At 42.8% G+C, this 15,593-nt stretch overlaps 1 protein-coding gene across 1 annotated transcript in view; it reads right to left on the bottom strand.

Annotated features, from left to right (window-relative positions):
* Positions 1 to 760: 760 nt before the first annotated feature.
* The window catches only part of DMAP1 (DNA methyltransferase 1 associated protein 1), a 588,998-nt gene continuing 574,165 nt past the window's right edge, over positions 761 to 15,593 (bottom strand). Inside the window, exon 12 of the mRNA XM_078663703.1 lies at positions 761 to 1,318. Within this exon, the coding sequence (XP_078519829.1) occupies positions 1,259 to 1,318 (60 nt within the window). The 3' untranslated portion in view covers positions 761 to 1,258. The remainder of the gene's footprint in view (positions 1,319 to 15,593) is intronic.

The raw sequence follows: 15,593 nt of genomic DNA, 5'->3' as shown, positions 1-15,593 counted from the left end.
GTATTCCTATGTAGGAATTGTTTGAGGGTATTTACTATATTTTTCTAGTATATATTTTATGTGTTATGTATTTACATACATATGTTATTAGTATGTTATTGCTATTTTATTTACCGTGGGACTCCCACTTCGACGACGGGGAATATTCAAGCATGTGAATCTATGAAAGACACCCTAATACTGAAGAACTGAACAGATACTCATGCTAAGGTAAGTTTTTTTTTCTTTGTTGCTGGCCTATGTTTTTCCACCAGTGCAAAGTCCCTGGTGCAGTGAACCAGCTTAATATATGTGTTTTAATTAAAGATGATACCCTGAATAAATCCAGGGATGTGCTGGGCTATGACTGCACCATGGTACTTGCGATCTTTACTGTGCCAAACACTGTATACTGGTGTGCTCTTGCACTGCAAATACAGAAGGTAAAGTGTGCACTAGATGAGTCAACTGATGTATGTATTGGAAGTGCTGGATTTTACAGCAAGGAGAGTGATACCGCCTGTTAGGGAAGCTTTTGAATCTAGTTGTGATACAGCACATGTTACTCAAAAGAGTATTATGTAGATTATGCCTAAAGATAGTGACCTTTTAAAACTTCCTGCATAAACAAAACATTGAGAATATAAGGTGAGAGTGCGGAAACTTCTATCTTGGGTGTTTAGACAACTGTTCAGTACATCACAAGTCAGATGTTCATAGGGGAGAGTGTCATGGAAATTTCAGCAGATGTGTAGATGCGCACAGAAACAGTGCAAAGAAGGCAGAAACACAAAGAAAACACATTTATTTTTGAGAATCACAATACTATTGTTGAACAGTAATGGTGATTTAGACCATTGCAGATCTGGAACATATTTTGAGATGTGCCGCTTACAGATACAGCACTGTCTTCTGCTCCCATCCTCGATTGGGAGACAAGCTTCCCTTTCCAGAGTGCTCAGCAGTGAAAGTTTGTTTTTATCAATCTTCATCCAAGTGCAAGACATCAAGCTTCTGCCCAGGGTTATCCAGATGGGCAGTATAAATAGATAGATCAAAGGTCTCTTCTTGTTTTTTCAGCCTAGGTGGATGGTCTCTCTTCTTAACAAAGAACACACCATCTACCACTTTCAAAGAAGTCTATTACGCTCATCTCGAACAAACCCTTCCACCCATGATGGATCCAAAGTATGTTAGCAATGGAAATCCGATGCTGTAGGGCAGTGAGCTAGTCGTGCAAAAAGTCTGTAGCAGGAGCTCCCTGACTTGGTGCCAGACTTCAAGGTTTTTTAACCTTCTTAATAGAAGACGAACTGGAGGCAGATTCCCTTCGCTTTCTCTAGATTGAAATAAAGATGAGGTAAGTATACATACAACAAAATAATTGACAACAGATAAGAATCACTTGGGTCATTCTAGACATATACCTTCTACCTGCTTTTAATATATAGACCTATGTGGTCTTCAGTATTACAGTTCTCTACTCAATAATATTATTCCATGTTTCAACCCAAACCTTTTTTAAATTTCTGTATCACTCTGGTGTGCACCCCAACTGCTTGGTACTCCATTTACCTGCTACGGACTCAGTAAGTAGACATATATAACAATATTCATGCATAGAGAGTGCCTTGCCTCCCTGATGTCACAATTTGGAAGTACTTTTCTTCTGAATATTTTAGTTCCCTTCAGGCAGGGAAGTGTCTTTATCGTACAATATCTCACATCCCTCCTTTCGAGGTTGCATGTTAAAATTATTGATCTGCTTCTTAAGGATCCTGTGGTTTAAACTATGCACCATTTTGACTGTCCACCTCCTAACTGTTTCACCCTGTCTGGTTACACCTCTCTCTGCATGTTGATATTTCTATTGCACTTCACATTGTGAAGCTGATATCACAATATTTTGAGGTCACCTAGGATTATGGCCACGCACAAACCCTTTTGTTTTGGAGTTTTCTAAGATATCTCATCTTGTACTGCTTTTCAGGGATGCTGTGCTGTAGGGACAAAGCTCCATCAACTCAATGCATTGTTTCTAAAGAAGGCCTTTTTTTTCTACTACCTTCACCAACATTATGAACCATATGAAAAGTCTCGGTTTCATCCACACAGTCACGCATCTTACTGCCTGGGCCCCTTATAACTTATGAACCCATTATAGGGTACCAGTCTGGTTTCCCAAGTCAAACTATTTTTCACTATCTATTCTGTAGAGTTGACTCAGTTTACCAGAATACTATGCTGTTAAACTATTTTCCAAGTCTCTAGGGTTGAACAATAGCAAATGTTTCACAGAAGGCTAAAACGATTGGATCTGTACATCTCTTTTTTAATCTAAAGCTAAACTCAATGACTCTTCATTGGTGAAATCACTGCCTTTTTTCTGCCATTTAGAAGTGAGTGCTCATCCCATAGGTGCAAGCTTCTTTGCAACTTCCACAGTTGTCAAGTGTTACACAAAAACTGAATCACTAGCGCTATACAGAAGCAATTTTACAAATTTTGCCCAACTTAAAAAAGTCTTGAAATCACAATTGGTATAGTTTCCATTAGAGAACATATTCTGGGCTTTTGATGTAGTTATTTATTTAGTTCAAACATTTTAAATTGAATGAGAAAATTCCTGTTTTCAAAATGAATAATGGCTAAAATCCTATATGTTTAATATACGTATGTAAATGTGTGTGTTTGTGTACATATATATATATATATATTTAAATACAGAGAGAGAGCGTGTGACGGGAAGCCGTTCCTGTCTGTACATTTAGTAATCAATAGGTTAAGGTAAAAAACAACCATGCACACTAAATGACAACACGTAAGTAAAATAGGATTTCAGACAGGTACAACTGCTCACTCGCTCTCTAAAAACACTTTGTTTTACATATTCTGCAGAACTGTAAGTTCTGTATTGTATTTTAATTGTATTTATATAGTGCTTACTACCCCCGACCAGGCATTTAAGCTCTTTTTGGCAAGTACCACGCTACTCCAGAACGCAAAGGATTAGTGGTGGAGTAGTATAGTGAAATATAAATTGTTAATTTGAATGGTGGACATGTGAGTCTGTTACTTTGATTGAATGGGATAGAGGAGGGACGGTAGTGGGCCCGATTCACAGAACGAACTTAAGACAAAATCTCAAACTTACTACCATTTAGGTATTCACAGACGGCACTTACTCATTTTGGTATTCACAGAAGACACTTACTGATTTCGGTATTCACAGAAGTTAGGAGTCCTAACTTTAGGACTCCTAAATGCCTTCTGTGAATAACAAAAGTCTTAACGTTAGGATTTTTTTCTGTTTAGGAGTCCTAAAGTTAGGAGTCCTAACTTTACAACTCCTAAACTGAGAAAAATCCTAACTTTAAACTTTCGGTATTCACAGAAGGCATTTAGGAGTCCTAAAGTTAGGAGTCCTAACTTTACTACTCCTAAACTGAGAAAAATACTAACTTTAAGACTTTCGGTATTCACAGAAGGCATTTAGAAGTCTGAAAGTTAGGACTCCTAACTTTACTACTCTTAAACTGAGAAAAATCCTAACTTTAATGTTATGTTATGTTATGTTAAAAAGGGCTCTTCTATAGCGCGCGGCTACTCCATGGAGTGTCCCGGCACTTTGGCAAAGAGAGAAATAGAAGGAAAGTACATAACACAATGCCCTCCACCTGGCAGCAAAGAAATTACTGGGCGAAAAGCCACGTCTTCAGGTCCTTTCGAAAAGCAAGCAGGTTAGAAGTAGTTCTCAAAGCAAAAGGAAGCTCGTTCCAACAGCACGGGGCCAAATACCGGAAAGAGCAGCCTCCAGTACGAGCACGTTTAATGATGGGAACAGTTGCTTTGGCCTGCAATGCGGACCTCAAGGACCTCCTTGGAGCGTAAAAAGCCATCCGCTTCCGGAGATATTTAGGACCGGTCAAGTGGAGAGCTTTAAAGGCCAGAGTCAGGATCTTAAAGGTGACTCTTTTAGCAATCGGAAGCCAATGAAGTCTCTCAAGCAACTCCGACGCGCGAGCCCTTCGTGGCAGTCCAAAGATGGCTCTAGCGGCGGAGTTTTGCACGACCTGCAAACGAGCTAGAAGATATTTCGGGAGGCCTAGATAAAGGGCGTTCGCGTAGTCAAGACGCGAGCCTATCAAGGCCTGACCTATAATTTTTTTATGTTGGAGGGATATTAGAGGAAGGAACTTTAAGACTTTCGGTATTCACATAAGGCATTTAGGAGTCCTAAAGTTAGGACTCCTAACTTCTGGGAATACCGAAATGAGTAAGGGTCTTCTGTGAATACCAAAATGAGTAACTGCCTTCTGTGAAAACCAAAATGGTAGTAAGTTTAGGATTTTATCTTAAGTTAGTTCTGTGAATCGGGCCAAGTGTTATTAGTGTGATCATAGTAGTAAACTGAGAATTGAGAGGAGTCACAGGAGGAATAGAGGAGGGAAGAGTCAAGAAAAGTTCATAGGGAGATCATAGTAGTAGAATGAAGTTACAGGTGAGTCAGAGTATATGTAGAGAATATATTGAGAGAGGTATAGGGTGAGACATAGAGTAGTGCATTTGAGGGAGTTGACATTTGTTTTTCTTTTTTTCTACAGTACGCTATGTTATGCTATGCTTGGGGATTTATAAAGAGCATGACGACCCGAAGGCATCCCGGGGCGGGCGGATGTAGAGAACCACTACACCAAGAACAGAAGCGATACCTGAGAATAAGTAGGAGTAAAGTAATAAATATATTGATACAGAACTACATAGAAAGGGTATACATGTATAAGGAAAATACCAAGTATAAAATTGCATTGCATAAAGTTTCATATATGCAAGTATCGATAGAAAGTTTGAAATTTAGACTTTCAGGACTTGCTGTACATAAAAGCTATTTTATCTGCATATTTTATTTTTAAATGTTTTATATTTTATTTTTATGTTTTCCTCAATAATGCAAGATAGAAGTGTTAAGATCATATTTACATTTTGTGATAGATAAGTAAATTAGAGACCCACAAGCATCTAATCAAATACCATGAAAACTATGCAGTGAGCTATAGACATGTTAAGATTAAAATAGTGTATTTGTGTACCATAACCATAAGTAATGCATTGTTGGGGGGTAATATTCCATCGTTTGTCTGCTTAAACAGAGAAAGATGTACCCACCCATAGTTTCTGTCTTGTATGCTGGGGTTTTCAGGCAAGGTGCCAATCTTGAGCGGAGGTTTCTTTGTTTGATGTTTTTAGTGATTTTTATTCCTGATAAAAAGTGATCCTGCTCTATGTATTGCTTTGTGGGTGATACAAAGTAGCTTGGTACTCAAAGACACACCGGCGGGGCCAGGTGGCCCAGAGAGTCGGACAATGGCAGCCAGAAAATCATGCACCAGTGCAGGCGTCGCCGACGGACCCGGGAAGGGCGGGTAGGCCGGTGGCGACATCGGAGACTCCCGGGTGCCGCAGGGGTGGCACAACCAGTACCCTCAGCCGTGACGGGCAAAGGGAAGTTAAGAGCGACAACGCTTCTTCGACTTCTTCTTGGAATGCTTCGACTTACCTGACCCCGAGTGCGAAGACTTAGATCCAGAGGAGCGATGGTGACGGCTCCCCGACCGGTCCCTCGACTTCCCACGGAACCGGGACCTTGAGCGGCGCAGAGTCGTGGTCGCGCCCCAGGCAGTAGAGACACACGCGGTGCTGGTCCGTCACCGACATAATGCGGTGACAGTCCCCACAGTTCATGACACCGGGCATCCCTATGACACCAAGAGTAGAACAACTCAGGAAAAATTAGGTAAAAAGCCTCTGAAAACTCAGTCAAAAAAGTGACTGGGGGTACGTGCTCTTCCGGGATCTGTGCTTGCTGGCGCGTAACAAAAAAGAACTGACATCGGCGAGTGTCTCCAGCGACGTCATCTCGGCGGCGACTATGCCAACGGCGCTCGCAGAGTCGCACGACGATGCCTACCGACGTGCAAGGGTACGACTGATGGAAAAAAAAACACCGGATCCAGTCTGACGCCTGGGGGAATTCTAAGGTGTTGTGGCCCACAGTGTCAAAGGCAGCTGAGAAGTCAAAGAGAAGTAGTGCAGCACCCTGTTACGGTCTACTGTGTTTTTAAGGTCATCCCAGATGGAGATAAGGGCAGATTCCAGGTGGAATCCGGTTTGGTATTCTGAAAGTATGGAGTTATCTTCAATAAATGTAAACAGCGCCTTCCTCTTACCGGCAACGAGCGTCCGTTCCCCCACATCTCGGCACCCTTCTATATATTGAGCCGCTGAGCTCATTTTAGACACCGTGAGACCGCTCCTGGACCAACAGTTTCTAAAGCTGCTTGCGAATGCAAAACTAAGGTAAGACCGCTCAGGTCTCACCCTGTTCCCATATTCCACAGAGATCCCCATGTTTGATTTGATTTTGATTTGATTTTGATATTTATATAGCACAACAGTCACCCGACTGCATCAAGGCGCTAGAGATAGACCGCAGATAACACATCGTCCAGAAGAAGAATAGAGAAACTTCAGCTCACCGTTTACCTGAGAACAGCTAGGTCTTAAGGGCTTTTCTGAATGGGAGCAGAAGAGGAATAGATCTAAGTGCGAGGGGTAGGGAGTTCCAGAGCTCACACGCTTGCACTGAGAAAGCCCTGTCCCCCCACTTCTTCTTCCTGGTTCTTGGAACCAGAAGTTGCATTTGATGAGAGAAGCAAAGTAGTCGGCCTGGGGAGTACCATTTGAACATGGTCTTCAGTCTCTGAAGATAGAAGGCATGTAATGACTTATGGACCATACACAGTGGTTTAAAACTGATACGTTGTTCAATGGGAAGCCAGTGTAGGTGTTCTAGTCGCTTTTTGGCTGACTGTCTTTTGGGAATGTCCAAAAAGAGTCTTACCAGTGCATTCTGCATCACCTGGAGTTTATGTTGTAAACCCTTACTAGCCGCCAGGTAAAGGATATTACAGTTGTATAATCTGTCCAGTACTAGAGCCAGCGCTATCTGGTTCCTAGCCGGACACTGGATGAACAGGAAGATTTTTTTAAACATCCTTATAAGCAAGGAACATGTGGAGATGGTTCGATTCACTTGGGCCATAAAGCTAAGTTCCATGTCCATCAAAGCTCCCAAATTCTTGGCCTTTTCACTCGGGACAGGACAGCATCCTAAGGATTGAGGCCAGCAGTTACTGTTCCATTTAGCTGCCTCTGATCCAAATATCATCACCTCCGTTTTCCCCCCATAAAGTTGAAGGAAGTAAGCCGACATCCAGTTTGCTACTCCGGACATACAACATGTGATTTCCTTGTCACATTAGCCATTGAGCCTCTCCGACTTCAAGCAGCTCCTTAGGCAAGAGTTGCTCCATACGAGGTTGGTTGCCTTGTCTCAGCCTTCATCCTCTAATTCTCTCTTTACCTTTCAGCTTCACTCCGCTGAGTGATTGCCACGCAGTCTTGTAGACGCGTCCCGATGCAAATCCTTGTTACAGAGGCCCTCGTGGTTCCCTTATCCAGTCTCCTTACCAGAACCATAGTGGTAAGTCCAGCCATTAGGTTAAGTTTTCCTTCCGCGTCAGGGAGTGATCACCGTTGCATGCTTTCTCACCTGTGTGTTTAGAAATCCCACTGCAACAGGGTGTAATCACCACCGCAGTGTCTACGGTTTCTCACTACCAAACACCATCAATGTGTCTAGTACTACCACCGTGTCAGGGCGTAATCACTGCCGCACTACCCACGTTTTCTTACTTCCAATAGGATTCACTGCGCCGTCTGTACTTTGCTTAAAGGGAGGCTTCCCTAGGGATTACCATACTCTCAATTTTGTGTTTTCTTTCTTCCTTATTTTCTCTCTCCCCTTCTTTTAAAATATGTATTTAGTTGTAGAGGCTGTATGTCTTTCAGGCAACTATTTGATCCGTCCTGATGATGATCCCATTATTTTTGTAAACAGGATCGAAACGTCGTCGACTTCCTAAACACCGTGCACGCTATCTTATTTTTATGCAATGTGTAACGGTTGTGTTGATTATCACGATTGTTTCACCTTTCATATTTACAAACAAACCTTTTTGTCTTGCCTGATTGTTCTGTTATTCCGTTTTGTTATTTTTTCACAATTTTCCTCACTTTTATGTTTTTGGATACAGGACCACTGTAAATTGTGTTTTCGCTTGATACTTACAATGATGACTGATTAAATCTTACTGTCCGGTTGGATAGTAACTATATAGAATTGATTTCATTCCATATTTATTTTCTTGTGGTTAAATTACTCTTTACAAGGACCACTGTCTTCTGTAAATACTATAAACATATTAAGCATAGAATAATACATCTATATATATTTAACAATAAGTAATATATACATTTCTTAAGCCAACCTAAAGAATATCTATATATTTTAAAACCAGTTATACATATTTGCACACAGAAATACACATATTTAGATACATATAATAAAATTATAAATGTTTACAAATACAATAGATATGCTGTAAAGAGTATGGCAATTATGTAAAAAAGAGTAAACTCTTGAGTAGTCTTCTGAAGGAAAGATACTTATTTGTGGATCTTATATTTGGGGGAATGAATGATTAAATTCCATAGTTTGGCTGTTTGAACAGAGAAAGATATACCACCTATGTTTATTTTCTTTATGGTGGGATTTTGAGGCGAGCTGCCAATCTTAAGTGGAGGTTCATTCCTGATGAAAAGTGGTCAAGTTCCATGTATTGCTTTGTGGGCGATACTAAGCAGCTTGAATGAGGATCTTTTGGCAACCGATAACCAATGTAGGGCCCTCAAGGCAGGGGAGTTGCGGGATTGTGTCTACATGTAGGAGTAGTTTGGCAACAGAGTTCTGAATCCGTTGTAGTCTTTTCATCATTGATAAAGATGAACTGTGGTATAGGCCATTTGCGTAATCAAATTTAGACAGTGCAAGAGATAGTAGCCTGGACCGTGCGTGGAAATGCAAGGTGACGGAAGATGTGGCACAGAGTTTTCATGGTAATGAAGATTGATCGTGCTAATTTGTCCACTTGGGCATTCGTTGATAACTTGGAGTTCATGGCAATCCCAAGGTTTCTTACTTCCTTAAGATACTTTAGGCGGTGGCGTCAAATCGGTAAAAACTTTTCAAGTAGCGTCATGTGAGTATTTCAGTTTTGAAAGCATTCAATTGGAGATGACACCATGTCATCCACTGACCAACGGCTCGATGCAACTGAAGATTTGAGAGTTTCCAATGTCTTTGGAGCTTTATAGTTTAAGGAGTATTCGTGTCTAATCTGCATGATTATAGCATGTAGTCTGAAATTCATTGATCATTGCCGGTCATGACTTTATGTAGATGCTGAAAAGCATGGTTGAGATGATAGAGCCTTGAGGGACCCCTACTTTTGTGAATTACAGTTTAAATGAGAAAGGGGGAGAATGGATGACATTTGTTCAGTTTTGAAGGTAGGATGTGATGCAGTCGAGAGTAGTCTCCTCTATGCCGGTGTAGCGATCGCTACCATCGACAAGGCCAAATGCAAAAGATTCCGTATTGCGAATCCTTTGCGGATGAACTACAAGTCCCAGAAGGCCATCCGGCGCTGGGGGCTGACTCAATGGGAGGACCTTACATAAGCCCCACCTCCGGACAGAACGGTGCTTGTCAATTGTGTTCTGTCATGTCTCATAGCGGATGAGCCTGCGTGGTCAGTATTTGCCCGGGTCTGCACGACGCCGACCAAGAGCCTGCGTGGTCAGTATTTGCCCGGTTCTGCACGACGCCGACCAAGAGCCTGCGTGGTCAGTATTTGCCCGGTTCTGCACGACGCCGAGCAAGAGCCTGCGTGGTCAGAGGATCCCGGAAGGTTTCTGTTTCCAGTCCTATCTAGTCGTGCAAGTATTCCTGAGGAGTGCGGGCTCGCCTCCTATTTTGTTTGTACCTTTTTCTTTCCGTTTCAAGCAGACTCAAGACTGCCGCCATTTCTTGTTTACATTGTGGGGGAGCGCTGTGTTCTCTGTCAGTGGTTGCTGACTTTATCATTTTACTTGGCCTACTCAGTTCCGCAAGAGGTATTGTGGTTCTTGGAGGCGCGGCGAGGAGAACGCTTGTTCTTTGTAGTTCTATAGAGGTACATTGTGCCTACTTCGCGGTAGGTCGAGGAGTGAAGTTAACTTCTCCATACTTCTGGTGAATCTTGAATTCGTGTGCCTGCGCATGTTTGGATTTCCTTCTAGGATACATGGGGTGGTTAAACTGGTGAGTCCGCATTTGAAAGAAAGGGGGGTTTTTGGTTTACATAGTTACCTCCACGGTACTAACCTCTTACTCTCTGTCTCCTCCTCTACCTGCAGTGTCCCAGTACCAGTAACCTCATGGTGTAGCGACCAGCCGTCACTAGAAGTACCTATCCCCCGATGTCCATCTACCTCCCGGCCCCTCTCCGTACAGGCTCAAACAGTGGTTATATTCCAGTGTTGGGGCTTGTGTAGTGCGGAGTCGGAAGGAATATCGTCTATCGTCTCTGCTGGCTCTCAGAGTAAGGTTAGTGGCGCTTGCGTGTTCTTGCGCTGCTCTCAATCCTGACAGCCGGCTTTATAGAGTGTCATGGTCCAGTGTTTCAAAGGCAGATGAGAGGTCAAAGATAAGTAGTGCAGCACCCCGTTGGGGTCTACTGTGTTTTTAAGGTCATCCCAGATGGAGATAAGGGCAGATTCTGGGTGGAATCCGGTTGGTAGTCTGAAAGCATGGAGTTATCTTCAATGAATTGTGACATCTGGGCGAATGCTGCTATTTCTATCAGTATGCCCAGAAAAGGTTGTAATTGTTCTAAAGTTGACGGGGTCATGTGGGTCCAGGTAGTTTTCTTTAATTATGAGAATATGTATGTCTTTTTTTAGGTCTTCTGGAAAGATTCCCATAGTCAAATAATTATTGATGATTCTTCTTACAGGTTTGGTAGCAGAAGTAGTTAAAAGAATGTTCTTGGAGCTTTGTAGTGGCAAGAATCAGAAAGGCAGCCGGCAGGCCTGCGTGCTTTGACCAGATCCATAAATTCACTTTGTGACATTTGACAGAAGAAATGCAGAGGCTGGGTTAGCCTACTTTTTGACGGGATGGTTAGCGCTGGTGGTTTTCCTTTGTTTTAAACAGGAGTCCAATATGTCTGTTTTGGTTGTGAAATGATTTGCCAGTTTGTATGTGAATACTTGAGTAATGGGATGAGTTCCTTCAGTGCATTTAGGTTCACAAAAATTGGTCAGAATGTATACAACTCTTTATTTGCACATGTAACATTTTGACTTCTGTCTGAATAGTACAGTTTTTTAGATTTTTTGATTGTTGACTTGTATATTCTAGTTTGCGCAGGTGACGTTTTTCTTGATTGCTGTTTGTTGTCAACCAGGTATGCTTCAGCTTTCTAATTTGTGGGTTTATGTTTTTAGTTCTGTATTTCTCCAAGGTGTTTTTTTGTCTTTTGTCCTGTTTTGTTGTTGTAGGAAAGTGACCCTTTTTGGCATGGTCACCCACACTTTTTGCCTGGTAAATGATGTGATTTTGACTGAAAGTGCACTGGGTTCCTGCTAGCCAGGTCCCCAGGGCCAGAGCTTGTTCCCAAAACTCTATAATTGTTCCCTCAATAGGCAAAACCATTAGCACCGTCTGTAAGTCCCAAATAAATGGTACCCTGGCACCTAGGGACTGCAGTACTAAAGAGGGTCCCTAAAGGCTGCAGTAGAAATTGTGCCACCTAAGATACCCCTCACCAAGCACATGCAAGACTGCCATTGCACACCAAAGTGAAAACACAAAATGTCACACATCCCTGTATGCCATGTGCCCTAACACTGCGTGACATATTTTAAGTCACCCCTACAGCAGTCCTGACAGCCCTAAGTCAGGGTGCTGTATTATACATGTGAGGGAAGACCTGCATGAGCAGATATGCCCCTGTGCTAGTCAGTCCTATTACTGCCAGCCAGGGAAGTCATTTTAAGATGTGCTGGATACTGGTTTAAACGAGTTCCTCAGCTACATGATGGCTTCACTGATAATAGGAATGTTTGGTACCAAACATCTTGTATTGTATGTATAACCGACACTGATTCTGATGGATTTACCAATACATGCACCCAGAGGGCAACTTAGATGTCCACCTGGAAATCTACCAATCTCTGGTTTGCTTGCTAATTGGTTTCTGCCAGCCTGCCACCCGAGACACTATTCTGACCTCCTAGGGTGTGAGTTTCTGCTCTCAGGAGGCCCTGGACAAAAGCTTGTCTGGGAAGAGCATGTAACATTCCCTCCCACAGGGTGACCTGCTGATTCGCCTTACTTGGGCAGCAACTTAAAAGAACTACCGCCTTTGGAATGCGAATCTGGCGCTACTTTTCCTAGGACCCTCTTGGCACCTGGACAAACAGGAAAATTAGCTAGTCAGGTAGGCGTGCCATACCCAGGCTAATACCACCCCTAAGCTGGGCTACTGTGAGGTGAACATAAATTTTCAGAAGTAGCCGGCTTTGTGATGGCATACTTAGAATTCTGGGACAGGGTTATGCCCACTTCCCACAGTAAATGGTCATATAGGGGGCATAGTGACTTCAAGGGTCAGTAGCTCATTTGCTACTACCCTACACTCCCATAACACTCCTAGATTGAGTATTTAGGGGAGTCCCTGGCACCAGATACTCAGAACCTGCTGACCTGAAGAGGAGGACGGTCGAGAAGAGTTGCACCCCTGCAAGAACAGAAGAAACAGCAAATGACTAGGTGCCAACCATGCCGGCCTGCCTGCAGCCTTCGCTCATTGCACCAAAAACCAACTTGTCCTGCAGCTGCTGAGTCCACTAAGCCAGAGAGACATGCCGGCACTTCACCCAGGAACGAAGACCTCTCGTGAAACAGCGAACCTGTTCCCTGCATTCTGCAGAAACTCCAACAGCAAAGAATCTGAGGCCTCTGGAACCGTCAAACCTGACACCTGAAACAACTACTGCACCAGAGTTGAAGTGGGTCACAGGTGCCTACAAGGCTCCCTAGTCCCCCAGAGCTCGAATTCATCGTGGTTTTACCCCTCCTGGACTCTTGGTTGTCTGCAGCCTCTACACGGAAGACACCTGTACCACAACTGCTTCTGGTAAGAAAACCCAAAGCCTAAGGACACCTCTGCAACCATTGCCCCTGCGCCGTGGAGAAGAGGAGAAAGGGTCTGCAGCCTCTTTTTGCAGTGACTGATCTCCATAGAAACATATTGTGCTCCGATGTCATTATGCACCCTAAACCACCCGCATTCGTGCCGCTGGTGGTGTACAGTTGGTGCTGCCTTGGACCTTACCCACCATTCACCTTAAGTCCTGAAGACTGGTACCAAGTCACTCTGCTGCACCTGTTTGCAGAACTTTCTTTTCCTTCCATAGGATAACCTTGCAGAACTCAAATATTGCATTGGGTCCAATTTCTAAAGTGAAAAGAACTTATATTGATAAGCATACATACCAGAAACAATTTTTCTCTGATGCCTAAACATATATAAAACTGCTTGATATTTTTTATACATTGGTGTGGATCTGCTTCTTGAGTAGTGTGTCATTTATTTATCATTGTGTGTATTTGCAGATGTCTCTCACTCCTCTGGTTTAAGAGTAAGGCTCCTCGGCCACACTACTCCCTAATAGAGCTTTTTGGGATAACATAGCAAGCCCCTGTTCACTGTAATAGAATCCCTGGACTCTGTACATGGTATAACACGTTTTTGACATATCACATAAAGAGCCAGCTTCTTACAGTTGTTCTTAGTGGTGTTAGGTTATCGAAAGCTTTCTGTAGCCACTAAAGATTTTGAACTGAATTTATGGTGTTTAGATTCTTGTTGAATGTTAGCTGTGTTTATAAGTACTCAAAATGGAATTTGATCGGTGGATGCAGTTAAGGTGGTCTTAGGTGTGTTTTCGTTTTATATCAGAAAGTTACCAAGTGGTGTGACCATTTGACTAGAGTAATCGTTTGAAAGGTAACTAGTTCTGGACTTGCAAAAATGAAATCAATGATGAGTCCCTCAATGTGTGTGGGTTTGAGTACGATTTGATGTAGGTTCAGTGTGACTAGGCGAGTGATGATAGCTTTTGGATGGAGCATATTGGGTTTGTCAAACCAAATGTATATTTCAACAAGAATTGATAGGTTGGAGTGTAGTGTTATAGGGTTCGTACCTGTGTCTAGAAATGTGTCTGGGAGTGTTGCCTAAATGGATGGTGGTCTGTAAAGGAGAAGGAAGTTAGAGGAGCAAGTTGGAATGGGGTTGGATCTGGTGAGGAAGGCCTCACAACCTGGTACGGAAATGTCATCAGCTTTGATGAGATTTATTGCTTGCTTGAATAAAACAGCTAGTCCACCTTCTTTTCTAATTTCCTATGATTGTTTGAGTCTGGAGGAACGGCTTCAAGCAACACTAGAACCATGTCATGTCCTAAACATGATTCAGTTATGAAGAGCAAGTCAGGGTGTATGTCAGTGAGTTGGTGGTAGATGTGGTGCTTGTTTTTAGAAAGCGATTGAGCATTTATTAGTAGGCACTTTAGAAAGTGTCTGTAGGGGTGAGACTTTGGTGATTCGAAGGTAACGTCTATGGACTGGGTACGTGTTTGGCTGTCTGTGTACCGGAGGGTCCTGCTTCCTTTTCTTTGACTCTGAAGTGGTCCTATTCTCCAGAAATGTCTGTAGTGTCCAATAACGACCAACATTGTATTTTTAGGTATACCCAGTACCTTCCCTCTGGTTCTGCAATGGCGTCTTCCACCAAAAGGCGAGACATAAAGTGCATGTTAACTCCTAGTGCTCAGGACAAAGACAGAGGCTACAGACCTTGTGGAAGTCTGTCCACATTACAAGACAGGATGATTTGGAGAGGAGTACAGTCCATCTGCGAACATTTTCTGAGGCCAAGTCCTCATTTGTAAACAATGTTGAACCGATCCTGTGCTTTCAAAGTTAAGATAGCAAAACTTGATGTTTTTCTCGCTGAAACCACCAAATTGAAGCAGGGCCAAAAATCACTATGAACAAATGCGTCGGGCTCGGAGCCATAGCTATACAGATCTGAACCCAACAGCGGAAAAAAAAGAATCTAAAGGCAAAGTCAGTGCCCAGGCGCATTATGGACTAAGAGAGGAGTTGAGCAGTATCCTGTGTCTCAAAGTTTCTTTGAAGAAAAACAACTTATAATGCCCAAGTCCAACACTTGATGGCAGGAGAATGCAAAGCATGTGTATCTACAGCCACACATGGCAGCGCGTAGAACAAAACATTATGATACCTGACTTACTCCAACTTGTTTGCATCACATGAACGCAGTGCAGCAGCACTAGCACAAAAACCTCAGAAACCTCAGATTACAGGCAGTATTTTACAGAGCTTGGTTACAGTAGTCATGGGAGGCCTACGGAATGAAACACAATGTTCTCGCATTGCCTGGGCAACTGTTGCTCAACAATGTATCCACGGTGGGAAAAATGCACTGTTTTGCTAATCTTATCAGTTGTATCAGGAAGTAGTTGTTACATTTTTAATGAATGCACAGCTGTCTTCATTGCTTGAGAACCAAACGATT

This window comes from Lissotriton helveticus, chromosome 1_1 (genome assembly GCF_964261635.1).
Source record: "Lissotriton helveticus chromosome 1_1, aLisHel1.1, whole genome shotgun sequence".
Lineage (NCBI taxonomy): Eukaryota > Metazoa > Chordata > Amphibia > Caudata > Salamandridae > Lissotriton > Lissotriton helveticus.
The sequence above is the reverse complement of the archived record's forward strand: the minus strand, read 5'-3'. Positions and strand labels throughout refer to the sequence as shown.